Source organism: Danio rerio, chromosome 15, assembly GCF_052040795.2.
Source record: "Danio rerio strain M-AB ecotype USA chromosome 15, GRCz13ab, whole genome shotgun sequence".
Classification (NCBI taxonomy): domain Eukaryota; kingdom Metazoa; phylum Chordata; class Actinopteri; order Cypriniformes; family Danionidae; genus Danio; species Danio rerio.
The window spans coordinates 35325001-35341782 of NC_141035.1; the positions used below are offsets into that span (position 1 = coordinate 35325001).

The following is a 16782-nucleotide window of genomic DNA, read 5'->3' on the forward strand; positions in this document are numbered from 1 at the left end:
AATATAACAGCTAAAATAAATTATTGTAAATTACTTAAATTAAGCACCACAAAATAGAAGTAACTACATTTAAAATTATTACTAAAGGTCTACAAAGGTTTTTGCCTTAATATTAACAATGAATAGTGATAAATAAAAGCCATTGCATGATAAAAGAAAATAATAAATTGTTTTGCTGAGAATTTTACAATTTTAAATATCCTAATGTAAAAAATCCAAACAAAACAAAACAAAGGAAAAACAAAACAAAACAAACTAAATAAAAGAAAAACAAAACAAAACAACAAAACTGACGAAAAAAAACAAAACAACAAAACTGACGAAAAACAACAAAACAAAATAACAAAAAATCAACAAAACAAAAACAAAACAAAACAGAACAGAAGATAAACTAAATTTAATTTAATTTAATTTAATTTAATTTAATTTAATTTAATTTAATTTAATTTAATTTAATTTAATTTAATTTAATTTAATTTAATTTAATTTAACTGCTCCACCCCCAGTTCAGACAGGTCACAGAAAGATTAGGAATTCCAAACCCCTATATTGAAATAATAGCTATTCCCCTACAGACAATCCATTCTCCCCACTTGAGGGTGAGTCTCCGCTATTCTCTGCTTTCATACTTTATGAATTATGGCTGGAAAATCGTTTCAAGGTTTGCTGTGGTGTTCAATAAATCCTATGCATTTAGATTAAACATTCAGTGTGATCTTGCCTTCCAATTCCTCTGCTTGATCACTACAGGACAGTGTTAAAACAAAGACTCCGACAGCTTCCCAGACTGCACTGCCTCAAATGAAAGCACCTGTCAAGACAATGTTTTCAGCCATCTCTTATCCTGCATATGCCCCAGTGTTTTAAAACAATACCATTTATTTTAGTAGATGCCCTCCCTAAATTTTTTTTCTAAATGCTCATAAACACTTTAAAATGATCTTAAAATCCCCCCAGTCGGTTACGATGTGCATAGCTTAAATAGTCCAAAACATGAATGATTAATTTCAATCCAACTTATACCATTGATAATGTGTTCCACATAACTTAGTCTCACTGAATAATTTATTTGATACTGTAGGTGCTGTTTATTTTTAAGTATAAATAGCACATTTTCTTAGAGATATATAGTATTTTCACTAAGTACAAATAGGAAAAGATGCTATTTAAACCAAGTACAATGCTATTTACGCTAGTCAGGTATCAATACAAGTTTTTTGTGAATAAAAAATGGTTTAGCATATAAAAATGTTTACCGACAAAGCTGTTGGAAATGCTAATGTTGACAAATAATTTTTAAGTTCAACTTTAGCGCGTCAACTCTATGTCAATACCTTATATATAATAAAAAATGACACATTTTCAATAGTGCGCTTGTAGAGCATGTTAAATGTTATGTCATGTGTCAATGTCATGTGCACCTCCCAGAAGTGCTAACTCGAATAATTATTTGTACTATAAGCAAAATTGTGTATGGAAACGGCTCAAAGCAAATTTCTATTGTGATACACCAAAACCTTCACTTTCCTCTGCCGTGACGTCATCAAGCACACTAGTTTATGGGTAAAGGTAAGTTGGATGGAAACAGCTTGTTGAAAACCATACAGCAGAAAAAAACTAATGGAAACTTGGCTACTTAAGAGTCGAAAATAGCGGTATTTACTTAAGCTTAAGTCACAATTCAAGCTATTACCTACTGGCTTATTACCTGCCTATTATTAAGATGTTAACTGCATAGTAGCAACAATAAAGTATGAACTTATTTAACACCCCTTATCCCACGCAAAACCTAAACTCAACTACTACCTTACTATCTATTAATAAGCAGTTAATTAGCAGCTTATTGAGCTAATGAACTCTGTGAATGGTTCGTTAATAGCATGAATGGTGGCTTAAAATAAAGTGTTACAGAATGATGTTATTTATACAGCCCATACAATATATGATATATATGCAATTATATAGACCGTTTTGAGGAATGTAAACAAAAACAACAATCCCAATGTATTTTCTGTTTTACATATTAATTTCTATAGCTTTCGGAATCCAAAAAGAGCAACGTATATGATTTGATAAATAATGTTATGATAGCTGTTTCAACATTAAGTTATAATTGAATTGCCTTTTGTTACAGTTATGAAATAGTTTGATAACAAGCAAGAAATGTTTATAGGCCAATGACATAACTACTGAACATTAAAATGGTCTACATGCTAATATGCTAGTATGTCTAGAATAAATCTGTCAGGGTTGATGAGGGGAAATGGGGAAAAAGGAGCAAGGACTCAAATGCAGGGGAATGGGAATTCATCAAATAATAAAAATAAAATAAAATGCAAAATAAACTGTCCCGAGAGGGAAAACATTAACAAAACAATTACATTCACATACAAACAGGACTGGGCAGACTGGCAAGGATGAGGAATGGAAATACGACAGGATTTCAAACAACAACATGTGATGACGAACTGGCACAGGACAGCAAATGTGAGGGGTTCATAAACTGTAGGAAATTAACACACAACAGATGAACATAATTAACTAATAATGGGTTAACAAGTGGGGTGGGACTAAACAATAGACAGGAGAGCGCATGACAGAGACAAGCCATGCGCTCACATAAAACAGGACAAGAACATGAAGCCAGTGAGAGAACTCATTAACCGCACGTTCCAGACAACACAAGCACAACACTGAAGCACACAACAAAAGCACGTGACCACAATGTAAACACATAGCCACGTGCTTTGACAGACGCAAGACACAAGCACATGATGAATGAAAATACTCACCGTGCGCTCACACACGCAGCGTGCATGTTTCATCCCAGCGCCGACCAAAACCGAAACCAACTGGATTGAGACACTGGGAATGAAACACCACGCTGCAGACAGACGAAAACACAAACACGAGTACAAGAGCGCGCGCGTCTGAGGCACGCAAAGACCGTGCGGCCACATAGAGCGGGAGCGCGCACACTCTGCGTACACCCACGACGGTGCGCGCACACACAGAGACACACAATGACAGAAACAGGACGACACTGAGCTAGTGTCCGAGCTCTGCCACCAAAACAAGAATTTACAAGACCAGAGTGGCAGAACTCTGACAAAATCTTCCATTTTCACTGTATGTGAAAAAGTTTAATTTGAAATAAGTGTATATAGCTGCTATTTATTCTCATTGGAAAGAAACAGATTTTGCACCCCGGTTTTTATATTATTAGTACTGGAAATATTTATCAAGCTGATGCTGCCTTATTAGAACAAAAATGGCACTTATTATTAAATATTATTATATTTACACTTTTCAATGTTTTAATAATTTTGAGTTAAAATAAACACATTTGTGATCTCCTATATAATAAAAAAACTTAAGTGTCCCCTACTGCAATGGCAAGGATGCATTGATCATCCTTTTGACTGTTTAAATCAGGCACTGGTGAGCAGAACCATTGGAAATAGCATCTGCCAGCAGGATAGACTATTTGCATGCATAGACACCCCAGGCAAAAATCAAAACAGCAAGCAAACCAAATAAACTAAACACATGGAGCAAAGTGAAGCCTCTCACCGTCATCTGCATCAGGTAGGATGGTGACTCTAGCGGTGCTGAACTCTTGTCCAAGACGGCCACCCATGGCCATGCTGAGAGTTACATTGAAGCTTTCCTCTGGCTCGTAGAGGGAGTCATCAATGATGACTACACGGCACTGCTTCTCAGTCTCACCCTTATCGAAACGCAGCACACTGTGGTGCTCCTCAGCTCGGGAAATATAGTCCGAATAGGAAAGCACCGTAGTGGGAACCGTGCCTTTGGCTGTACCTACACAGATAAGAATAAAGCAAAGCTTGGAGAAAGTTTTGACCATTCACATTTATTTTAACACTTGAAGGTAAAGGTTAAAGGTCATTTTAAAGTCTAATCATGTAGCGTATATTATGAAAAATAAGACCTTCAATAAATTATAACATTATAACAAGAATTTTCTTTTCTTTAATTCAAGAACTGTTGATTTTTTATAAGTAATAATAATAACCAATAGGTTATACATACACATGCACATATACAGTTGATGGGAAAATTCTTAGTCCTTAAGTGAAATTTATTTTTTCAAGTATTTCACAAGGGATGTTTAACAGAGCAAAGACATTTTCACAGTATTCCCTTTCAGTTTGACTGCCAGTTATATATGTGTTGTGAATAAGTGTTTGCCCCTACTAATTTATTTTTTAGTTATGTTCATTACACTTTAATGCTTTAGATCATCAAAAAATTTTAAATATTAGTCAATGATAAAACAAGAAAACGCACATTGCCTTTTTAAATGATGTTTTTTTATCATTAAGAGGAAACAAAAAAAAAAACCACATAGCCCTGTATGGGAAAAGAATTTGCCCCATTAAAACACAACTTAATTCTGGTTATCACACCTGAGTTAAATTTCTCTAGGCACACCCAGGCCTGATTCTCAATAAAGAAAACACTTAAATGGGACCGACCTGCCTGACAAAGTGAAGTAGACCAAAAAAATCCTCAAAAGTTAGACATTACGCTGAGATCCAAAGAAGTTCAAAAATAAAAAAGAAAAGAATTGAGGTCTACCAGTAATACAGTATTTTTTCACATATATGATGTGGTGAATAACCTGTCAGTGCAGCCTGATCTCCGGAGAAAACGTAAGTATTTAACGTTTTTTCAATTTAGTGGCTAATTTGTATGAATTCGTACAAGTTCTGTCATGCAAAAAATGTCTGATTTTTAAAAAGGAGGCATGGCACCCAACCTCTAAACCCAACCGTCATTGAGTGATGAGCAAATTGTACTAAATTTTAAGAATTGGATCGTACGAATTCATAAAATTTAGCCACTAAATCAAAAAGTTATGTGGTCAGTGATGTAAAGACCAATTTTGAAGATGATTTAAAGATAATGGAAACAATATATTTTTTTTAATGTGTTTAAGATCGTGAATATAAGTCAGATGCGACGCAAATGCCATTTTTATTTTATTATTTTTTGTATATTGTTGTCTTTAAAACAAAACTGCTGACGAAACAATAAACAATACATTTATTACAGCATGTACTCATACTTGTTAACATTACTTCCTCTCAGGGCCATTTATATCGAAGTTGATATTTAACCGCACCATATTGGAGTTTCGTAACATCTAGTTTTTACGAGGTTGGTTGCTAGCTCAATGCTTAACCCCCAACCTGGAGGATCAGGACAAACACATATACACTATGGACAATTTAGCTTACCCAATTCACCTACAGTACATGTCTTTGGACTATGGGGGAAACCAAAGCACCCGGAGGAAACCCACGTGAACACAAGGAGAACATGCAAACTGACCCAGTTGGGACTCGAACCAGCGACCTTCTTGCTGTGAGGCGTTTTTAGTTAACTCAGAGTGCATTAACTAATGTTAACAAATGAGAATTAAAATTTTAATGAGACATTATTAAATGTTAAACTACGATTAATAAATGCCGTACAAGTATTGCTCATACTTAACTAATGAAATAACTAATGAAATCTTATTGTAAAGTGTTACCAATGAGAATAATTTTAGCATCATTCATAATTCACCTTGTTGTGTGAAGCAGACCACCATGAGCTCCTGACTGACATCTCCAGATCTTCGCACAGGAATCAAAAGTTCTCCAATATCCTCCTCAATCGAGTATGCAGTCAACGGGATGAACACTGTGGACTCTAGGGCAAACGGCAAGCATCACATTTCATTTATATGCACATAACTTTAGAGACTGAGAAATAAAAGAGTTAAAGGAATCATCATTGTGTGAGGAACTTCATGGGTCCAGGTGGAATCAGTTTCATTTCAGACCTAAAGTTCTTTCAGCATGACATTTATATAGTAAGTTTCTAGCCGTTTAAAAATGCATGCGCAATTTAAGTTTCTGTTTCTGTATTTTTAATGCAGGATTGATCTCACACAGTAGCTGTCAAACAGTTCAGAATCGCATACTGCATTTCACCCAAAAATTAAAATGCTTTCAACATCTACAAACCCGAAAATGTTCATTCTATACAAAGTGAAGGGTCCTGTCAAAAAAATTGTTTTCTTTTCGCTTGTGTATTCAGAACATTGTATTAATCTAAACTAATTTCAAGAAGTAGATGATGATCTGCACTCATAACAATATTTTCAAGTTTTTTATTTGAAGTTTTTCAGGAAATGAAACCACTAATGTTTCGGTTCCCCTTCGGTTGGGGAACTTCAGTGCCATGAATGGGAGGATTCGGATCAGAAGCCGCTTATCTGGAGAGTATTGAACGGGCCAATGAATGAAATTAATTGGCAGCGTAAGCTTGCGCAGGTGTGCGACATCTGCAATTATCTCAGCATATAAGCACACCTGAAGCCAGCAGACGCCTTCCTTTTCGCTTCAGATCCTTTCTGAGTGAGTCGATGAGGGTTCCTCTTGCTGATCAGCACTTCAGAGCGAACGAGTGTGTCTCCCGGTCCAGAGTGGGTCTTCGCGGTGGCAGACGGTCGAGCTGGGTTACTCCCTTGCCTGCGGTTCTTTGGGTCCGGTCCTCCAGAGCGGTGCGTATAGTTGCAACTTTCCTAAAAGAGCAACACAGTCGTGCAGCACGTCCTTTTCAGGATGGCGCTCCGACTGTGCGTTTCTGGATGCGGGGGTTTCCTGTCTCCGGATGATGGACACGATCACTGCATTGCATGTTTGGGGGTCCAGCATGTTAATGCGGTGCTCGCGGGCGGTTCATGTCGTCATTGCGATGCCATGACCGTTGCACAGCTAAGATCGCAGCTAACTTTCGCAAGAGAGCGAGCCACCCCAGTTGCCTCCTGTTCTAAAAAAGCAGCAGGCGCTCGGGCAGATCTGAGGGTTTCAGCGGGAGCTAATCCGCCGCCCACGGGCTCGCGGACCTCTCGCTCCTCACGGCGCTCCATCCAAGCTTCGGGTGGTGAGAGTGATCCGTCTAACCAGATGGTAGCTCTCACACTCGCTGACACCGGAGATCAGATGTCCTCCGCGGCATCGGAGGGTGGGCTTTCACTGTCCGACGAAGATCCGGACCCGCTCGCCCCCTCCGGGCAGGTGAGCGCTGTCAAATCGGATCCTGAAGCGGACATGTTAGCCGTGCTTTCCCGGGCTGCTTCGGCCGTGGGGTTGGAGATGGTTTATCCCCCAGCTCCGCGGCCGGACCGACTAGATGGGTGCTACGTAGAGGACCAGAAGGCGAAGCCTTCGAAGCCTCTCATCCCCTTCTTCCCGGAAGTGCACAGTAGGCTCACGCAGTCCTGGAGGGCACCTTTCTCTGCCCGTGCTGCGAGTGCCTCCGCCCTCACCGCCCTTGACGGCGGAGCTGCCAGGGGGTATGAGGCGATCCCGTCAGTGGAGCGCGCTATCGCGGTCAATCTTTGTCCGCGCGGCGCCTCTACGTGGCGGGGTTTGCCCCGCCTCCCGTCCAAAGCCTGTAGGTTGTCTGCAAGGCTGCGGGCCAGGCTGCTTCTGCTTTGCACGCGATGGCCACCTACCAGCGCTACCAAGCGCAGGCGCTGGCCGAGCTGCACGAGGGCGGGTCCAACCCAAGCTTATTACATGAGCTGCGCACCGCGACCGACTATGCTCTTCGGACTACTAAGTCCGCCGCGTGTGCGCTGGGGAGGACGATGTCCACACTTGTGGTTCAGGAACGCCACCTCTGGCTAAACCTGGCCGATATGCGCGACGTTGACAAAGTTCGCTTTCTTGACTCGCCCATATCCCAGGCTGGCCTGTTCGGCGACACCGTCGGTGAATTCACCCAGGAATTCAAGGCGGTGAAAGAGCAGTCGGATGCGATGGGCAATGTCATCTATCGGCGTGGCCGTAAGCCCGCTCCGCCCGCCGAGCCATCCACCTCCGCTGTTCCTCGCCGAGGGCGCCCGCCAACGAGTGCTGCCCCGCCCCCGCCTGCGCCTCCGGCCAAGCGGGCGCGGCGTTCACCTCGAAAGCAGGCAGCCCCTCCTGCCCAGGGCGCCTTTAAGTCCGGTAAACGGACCGCGAAGCGTCCCTGAGACAGGCCATCCGGAGAAGAGGAAATTTGCTCTTTCCCCGCTGGAGGGCGGGGCCCCGATAACAACGGTACTTTTCAGTGCCACCAAAACATCAGTAAAAGAGCACTTTTTCCCTTCCCCGGATGTGACTGCACAAGTTCTGCCAGTCCGGGACGCGCTGCCTTCCGGCTCGCAGACTCTACGTGCTTCGCCAGTGGCTCACGAGCGCTGGGGGGACGGTCTCCCTTCCCTCAGCCCTCCAGCCCCCTCTCCGGAGTCAGGGTGCGGAGCCAGAGCGAATCGCTCTCCTCCAGCTCTTCCGCGGGACCCTCGTGCTTCCCGGATCAGCACACCCACTCCGCGCTGCCCCACCGCTGGTACGTCAGCGATTGTAGCGATGACTCCATTAGCGAGGGCTCTGCCTGCCTGGTTAGCGCGGGCCAGCCCCTCGCGGTGGCTCATACGCACAATCAGACTCGGTTACGCGATTCAGTTCACGAAACGGCCCCCCAAGTTTATGGGCGTGTATTTCTCCAGGGTCAACCCCCTGTCCGCCCCTGTCTTGCGAGAGGAGATTGCTGCCCTCCTGGCGAAGGGTGCAATCGAGCCGGTTCCTCCAGCCGAGATGGAGAGTGGGTTTTACAGCCCATACTTCATCGTACCCAAAAAGAGCGGTGGGTCACGGCCAATCCTAGATCTGCGCGTTTTGAACCGCTGTCTGCACAAGCTGCCGTTCAGAATGCTCACGCAGAGGCGCATTCTCCAATGCGTTCGTCCTCGGGATTGGTTTGCAGCCATAGACCTGAAGGACGCGTATTTCCATGTCTCCATTCTTCCACGCCACCGCCAATTTCTGCGGTTTGCGTTCGAGGGTCGAGCGTGGCAGTACAAGGTCCTCCCCTTTGGGCTCTCTCTGTCTCCGCGGGTCTTCACCAAACTCGCGGAGGGTGCCCTAGCGCCCCTTCGGCTCGCGGGCATTCGCATACTCGGTTATCTCGACGACTGGCTGATTTTAGCCCACTCGCGGGAGCAATTGATTATGCACAGGGACGAGGTGCTTCGGCATCTCCGCCTACTGGGGCTTCAGGTCAACCGAGAAAAGAGCAAACTCGCCCCCGTGCAGAGGATTTCTTTTCTCGGGATGGAGCTGGACTAGATCACCATGGTAGCGCACCTCTCCGAGGAACGCGCTCGCCTGTTGCTGAACTGTCTGATGGAGCTCGACAGCAAACTAGTGGTCCCACTGAAGTTCTTTCAGAGGCTCCTGGGGCATATGGCATCCGCAGCCGCCGTCACGCCGCTCGGGTTGCTCCATATGAGACCACTTCAGCACTGGCTTTACGATCGGGTCCCCAGACGCGCATGGCACGCGGGCACACACCGGGTCTCGGTTACTGCGCTGTGTCGCCGCGCCCTCAGCCCTTGGAACGACCCCTCGTTCCTACAGGCCGGTGTGCCTCTAGGACAGGCGTCCAGCCATGTTGTTGTTTCAACAGACGCTTCCAACACGGGTTGGGGGGCCGTGTGTCGCGGGCATGCGGCTGCGGGCCTCTGGAAGGGTGCCCAGCTGCATTGGCATATCAATCGCCTAGAGCTGTTGGCAGTGTTCCTCGCTCTCCACCGCTTTTTACCGGTGCTGGAGCGGCAACACGTGCTGGTCAGGACGGACAGTACGGCGGCGGCGGCGTATATCAACCGCATGGGGGGTATGCGCTCTCGCCGCATGTCTCAGCTCGCCCGCCGTCTGCTCCTCTGGAGTCACCCGCGGCTGAAATCGCTGCGCGCCATTCACGTCCCAGGCACGCTCAATCGTGCAGCCGATGCGCTCTCACGACAGCTGTTACGCCCTGGAGAATGGAGACTCCACCCCGAGTCTGTTCAGCTGATATGGGCGCGATTCGGGGAGGCCCAGATCGATCTGTTTGCTTCCCCCGAGAACGCTCACTGCCAGTTGTTTTTTTCCCTGACCGAGGGCTCTCTCGGCATGGATGCACTGGCCCACAGCTGGCCTCGGGGCATGCGCAAGTATGCGTTTCCCCCAGTGAGCCTGCTCGCGCAGTTTCTGTGCAAGGTCAGGGAGGACGAGGAACAGGTTCTGCTAGTTGCGCCCCTTTGGCCCAACCGGACCTGGATATCAGAGCTCTCACTCCTCGTGACGGCCCTCCCCTGGCGGATCCCTTTGAGAGAGGACCTACTCTCTCAGGGACAGGGCACCATCTGGCACCCTCGCCCCGATCTTTGGAACCTCCACGTGTGGTCCCTAGACGCGAGGAAGACTTAGGTAACCTACCGACTGCGGTGGTTAATGCCATCACTCAGGCTAGAGCCCCCTCCACGAGGCGCGCCTACGCCCTGAAGTGGAGTCTATTCACTGAATGGTGTGTCTCTCGCAGAGAAGACCCCCGAAATTGCCAGATTAGTGTTGTGCTCTCTTTCCTTCAAGAGAAGTTGGACAGCAGGCTGTCGCCCTCCACTCTCAAGGTTTACGTGGCCGCCATCTCCGCTTATCATAGCGCGGTAGCTGGCGGCACCGTGGGAAAGCATAACCTGGTCATCCAGTTCCTTAGGGGTGCTAGGCGAATTAATCCATCTCGCCCCCCTCTTATGCCCTCTTGGGATCTCGCCCTCGTTCTCACGAGTCTGCAATCCGATCCCTTTGAGCCACTCGAATCAGTATCTCTAAGATTTCTGTCCCTGAAGACAGCTCTGCTGGTTGCGTTGGCCTCCATCAAGAGGGTCGGGGACCTGGAGGCATTTTCGGTCAGTGACTCGTGCCTGGAATTCGGGCCGGATTACTCTCACGTTATCCTGAGACCCCGCCCCGGTTATGTGCCCAAGGTTCCTACCACCCCCTTTAGAGATCAGGTAGTGAACCTGCAAGCGCTGCCCCCGGAGGAGGCAGACCCAGCCCTTTCTTTACTTTGTCCAGTTCGCGCTCTGCGCATTTATGTGGACCGTACTCAGAATTTTAGATCATCTGAGCAGCTCTTTGTCTGTTATGGCGGTCGGCAGCAGGGAAGTGCCGTATCGAAACAAAGATTATCCCACTGGATTGTGGATGCCATTTCACTCGCTTATTCGAGTCGAGGTCAGCCGTGTCCCCCGGGAGTACGTGCACACTCCACTCGGAGCGTTGCATCCTCTTGGGCGCGTGCACGCGGCGCCTCTCTAACAGACATCTGTAGAGCTGCGGGCTGGGCGACACCCAACACATTTGCAAGGTTTTACAATCTGCGAGTGGAGCCGGTTTCCTCAAGGGTATTAGGTAACCCTTTGGTGATTGAGGAGACAACTTGGTAGGGTGTTGAAACACGCTTGCGGCGCCATTCTCCCTAAACACGGAGGTACGTGCGCCTTTTTTATCTGTCAGTAAAGTTCCCCGTCAGGTGAGCCCTGCAGATTCCTCCGTGGCCCCCAGCACTGACTGAGCGGAGGAGTCACTTGCTAGCCCAATACGTTGTAGGTCTGCCCGCAGGTCAGCCCGCGTTTTGGGTATAGGTGCCTGCTATGCGTGATCCCCACTAGGCGATCCCATATGCTTATTCCGCCACGGTTAAGTCCCCCCCCAGGGCGGACCCGTGTCTTCCCTCTCCGCTAACCACTCTTTTGCTATGCGTACTCCCCCTTTTTAGGGCTAGTTCATAGGTAAATTCTGCCATCTATCCCCCCCTTGGGTAACGGATGGCCTCCGCAGCGTCCTCCCTATCGGGATTGCACGCTTCCCAACGTACTGTCGTATTTCCTAGAATTATCTAGATGCTCACGACTTCCCAAAAAATATATCTAAATCCGTAAAACTTCTGTTGAAGTAGGATAAATTAGGGCCAGGGACACGTTGGAGGACCGCGCCCCCCATGATGTGGGTGCGTCACGCTTGCTTGACTATCTCCTCATCGGGGGTGTTGGTAAGGTGCAGTCATTATGGCGCTTTCCATATTCTCCCATTCATGGCACTGAAGTTCCCCAACCGAAGGGGAACGTTCGAGGTTACAGAAGTAACCCTTCGTTCCTCGAGGAGGGGAACGGAAGTGCCATATTCCGTCGCCATAATGACTGTCCCTTAGCTGTTTGAAAGTCTCTTCAGCTTAAAAGGATGGCGTCTGCTGGCTTCAGGTGTGCTTATATGCTGAGATAATTGCAGATGTCGCACACCTGCGCAAGCTTACGCTGCCAATTAATTTCATTCATTGGCCCGTTCAATACTCTCCAGATAAGCGGCTTCTGATCCGAATCCTCCCATTCATGGCACTTCCGTTCCCCTCCTCGGGGAACGAAGGGTTACTTCTGTAACCTCGAACGTTCAATGCCTTCCTCAGTGTAAAAAAATTTACTCCCTCCACCTTTCTTGTAAGTCATCAATTATTCAGTTTTCGATAATTAAAAAAAAAGTTTTTAATATAAACTAAAGAGTCTTTTTACACTATAAAGAAACTATTATGGTTCCAGAAATTTCCAGTGTAAATAACAATGTATAGATGGATATATACATAGATATACACTAGCTGACAAAAGTCTTGTCGATAGTTTTAGGAACAACAAATAATAATCTGACTTATAGTTGATCTTTTGGTATCGGAACTGGCTTATATGAAAGGCATAGGAGTCTAGATTACGCTTATTTTACCAAAATAAAAAATAACCATGGCTTTTTTTTAAATTATTTAATTAGGACAGTAACGTCTGACTTTGTTAAGACAAAAGTCTTGTCACCTAAAAGAAATAATGTACAGTATAGAATATAAAGTCATGGTGCAGTGGAAAAAGAATTAATATTGTGCATGACTCCCATGAGCTTGGAGCACTGCATCCATACATCTCTACAATGACTCAAATAACTTTAGTTTTAATTAATAGTCATGTGGAATGGCAAAAAAAGTGTTCTTCCAGAGTTCATCATGATTCTTTGGATTCATTTTCAATGCCTCCTCCTTTATCTTACCCCAGACGTGCTCAATAATGTTCATTTCTGGGGACTGGGCTGGCCAATCCTGGAGCACCTTGACCTTCTTTGCTTTCAGGAACTTTGAGGTGGAGGCTGAAGCATGAGAAGGAGCGCTATCCTGCTGAAGAATTTGCCCTCTTCTGTGGTTTATAATGTATGGGGCAGCATACATGTCTTGATATCTCAGGTTGTCGATGTTGCCATCTACTCTGCAGATCTCTCGCACGTCCCGATACTAAGTATAACCCCAAACCATGATTTTTTTTCACCAAACTTGACTGATTTTTGTGAGAATCTTGGGTCCATGTGTGTTCCAGTAGGTCTTCTGCAGTATTTGTGATGATTGGGATACAGTTCAACGCATGATTCAACAGAAAATCTACCTTCTGTAACTTTTCCAAATGATCAACTAGAAATCAAGTGAATATTTGTTGCTCTTACAACTAAGATCCATGACAAGACTTTTGTCATGTAGTGTATAGATATAATATTCATAAATAGATAGATTTATAGATTAATAGTGCTATTTGAAAATCCTTATCATAAGAGCTGAAATGGCTAAAACAAAAAATATAAGATTCTAGTAGCACAAGAAATCAGCAATGAACTATGTACCACTATGAGTTTATACTGCTGTCTGTTTTAAATGATCATTTTTTATATAAAAAGTGCAAAGGGTCACTAACCTTAAGTATGTAATAGTGTTATACAATACTGCAATATTTAAATGAATAACCCAATAGCTACCCTCTAAAAGATAGAGGTACATATGCTGTCTGCACCTTTTCAAAAGGAACACTTTTGTATGCTTTTGTAGTACGAATTTGCTCCTAAAGGATGCATATTGATCCATTAAAAATACATTTTAGTACCCATAAGGGTCCATATTCTAGGTACAACCAAGATCATAATTATTAACACCCCTGGCTAATTCTGAGATTTTAATCAAATGTAAATAAAAGCTGAAGTATTTTTTCCTCAATGATGACTTTTGTTCATCATCGTCATTATTATCTCTAAGAGACCGGTGTCATATCCCGACGAAAACAAACTTGATGCTTGAATAAAAGTAACTTTAAGTCAGAATTTGCCAGGGGTATGAGTAATTTTGTGCTTCACTGTAAATATAACTTATTAAAAAGCACCCAAATGTACCTTTTGAAAGGGTACCGGCTAGTGCTGGGTGATTAATCAAAATTTAGAATCTATAATCGATCTAATTCTCCCAGGCCGATTTTATTCCGATTATTTAAAAAACCTACTGCCAGCTAGTGTTTCGGAAGTGTTATTGCAGACCAACACAAACAGCACGCTAAAGCATATATGCATGGCTACACAAAAAAACAAGCTCCATGGGTCAATAAAAAAGCGTTCATTAATCATAATTGAGTTAAAAGGTTAAAACAATCAAGATTTAGATTTTAGGCCAACTCGCCCAGCCTTAGTACCAGCCCAGTGACAGCTTTTGTACAATTATTTCTGAGAATGTAATGTAGTGAAAAAGCATGGCTGTATGTCAGCATTCAAAATATTTAACAATCCAACAAAGTAAAAGGGTTAAATCTGTGAATCTAAACCTCCCTGCCATTCAGGAGATTATATTTAACAAGATTTCTTCCCAAATAACAATCCCAGACATTTTCTTTTAGTTTTAGTCCTTGATGAAAATGTCAATGGATTATTGTTAGAGATTTAGTCACTCGTAGCTTGTCGTCATTTAATTATCATCTCGTTTTTACCTTTGAAAACTAAAAATAAGACAAAAACTGTTTGACAATGAACTTAAAACCGATTAGTAAGGATGCTATTAATTCGTGTGAGTTCAAAACGTTTGCCAACTTCATAGTCTCCATTTCAAACAATTAATCCCTTTAATCCGTATAAGGCCTGACTTTCAGAGAGAATGTGGACGATATATGGCCCAACAGATCTCTGTGGACACACAACTAAGTGGGTTTTGTTTCAGAAAAAGGCTCAATTATATGCTTTGTTTCAAGCTTTTGTTGCACTTGGAGGCAGAAGATAATTAAGTGAGATTTAACCTTTCAGGCCGTGGCATTAAATTGTTTTTATGTCCTGCTGCAAAGGAATAACACAGGCTTATCTGTGTAACTGATAAATGCCACATGAGGCCACCGAGTTTGTGCTATATCGATCTCTCCACTTCAGCTCAACTAATCTATGTAATGTTATCCTGAAGACTGAAACACAGATGAGAAGATCTGAGAAGATTGAAATCTTGATCTCTAACGAGTGTGGTTGAAAATGAGCTCTGCTGGAGGAAAGCTGATATGTATATTCATCCATGATAACATAGCTCGCCTTAAATAAAACACTTTATGCATTAACTAACAGCAATATAGTACATTTGCTACAATTTCTATTAACCTTTGTTAGTGTTTAAAAGCTATTAGTTACTTTATTAAAAAAATTGTACACTCATTGTGACTTGATTATTTTATTTATGCACATAGCATGTTTACTTGTCATTTACTTAATCATTTAAAGGCAATGGGTTTACTCCCTTTTCTTTTTAGGAAAACTCAACAGATTGCTTTAATGGGTTTATTTACTTTTCACTGATCATGTTTACAATATATAGTTAGTTAACGTTAGTTCATGTCCATAAAAAAAATACACTCACCGGCCACTTTATTAGGAAGTTGGACTCCTTTTTGCATATAGAACTGCCTTAATCCTTAATGACATAGATTCATCAAGGTACTGGAAATATTCCTCAGAGATTTTGGTCCACATTGACATGTTAACATCACTGCTGTAACATCTTCTGCTGCTGTAGCCCATTCGCCTCAAGGTTGGACGTGTTGTGCATTCAGAGATTCTCTTCTGCAGATCTCGGCCCTAACGAGTGCTTATTTGAGCTGCTGTTGCCTTTCTATCAGCTCGAACCAGTCTGGCCATTCTCCTCTGACCTCTGGCATCAACAAGGCATTTGCGCCCACAGAACTGCCACTTACTGGATATTTTCTCTTTTTCAGATCATTCTCTAAACCCTAGAGGTGGTTGTGCGTGAAAATCCCAATAGATCAGTAGTTTCTGAAATACTCAGACCAGCCCGTCTGACACCAACAACCATGCCATATTTAAAGTCACTTAAATAACCTTTCTTCCCCTTTCTGATGCTCGGTTTGAACTGCAGCAGATTGTTTTGACCATGTCTACATGCCTAAATGCATTCAGTTGTTGTCTTGTAATTGGCTAATTAGAAATTTGCGTTAACAAACTGTGGGATGGGTATACCTAATAAAGTGGCCATTGAGTGTATATTATTAAAAAAAACCTGGCAGTTATTAGATAATGTTTACATGATTTTGAGCTTTTTTGATGTATGCCTAGTGTCACCTAAAACAAACTAAAATATTCAACTAAAACTACAGATTTACAAAAAAAAAAAAAAAAAACTTTCTTTAAAAAAACACAATTATTATTTCATTTTACAATAACGTAACCTCAATATGATTATTGTTGTTGTTTTTGCTATTAGTATTATTATTGTTATTATTATAAATGTTGCTTTGTTGTTATCTATATTATCATTATTATTATTGTAAATAAGTTAATAATTATTGTAAATGTTGAAATAATAAAACCTTTACTTTTCCATGCTGCCAACCAATGGTAACAACACAGCAAAGTCCTCAGAGTAAAATTTACTTAGTTCAGAGAGTATTTTGTCTCTCTTTAAATAAGGGCATTTTACAAAAGTAAAGCTGCTGTTTGTGCAGTGCTTAACGATCCTCTGCTGAGATTTTGAGAGATTCAATGTATTATAATTCAACTG

The 16782-nt window shown here is 43.2% G+C and overlaps 1 protein-coding gene across 2 annotated transcripts in view; it reads right to left on the reverse strand.

The window, feature by feature from the left end:
- frem2b (FRAS1 related extracellular matrix 2b) overlaps positions 1 to 16782 on the reverse strand; it is a 159810-nt gene that overhangs the window by 51428 nt on the left and 91600 nt on the right. For both annotated transcript variants that reach the window (XM_087283168.1, NM_001137661.1), the window contains exons 5-6: positions 5599 to 5724; positions 3574 to 3825 (exon numbers count right to left, since the gene is read on the reverse strand). In XM_087283168.1, the coding sequence (XP_087139294.1) occupies positions 3574 to 3825; positions 5599 to 5724 (378 nt within the window). The remainder of the gene's footprint in view (positions 1 to 3573; positions 3826 to 5598; positions 5725 to 16782) is intronic.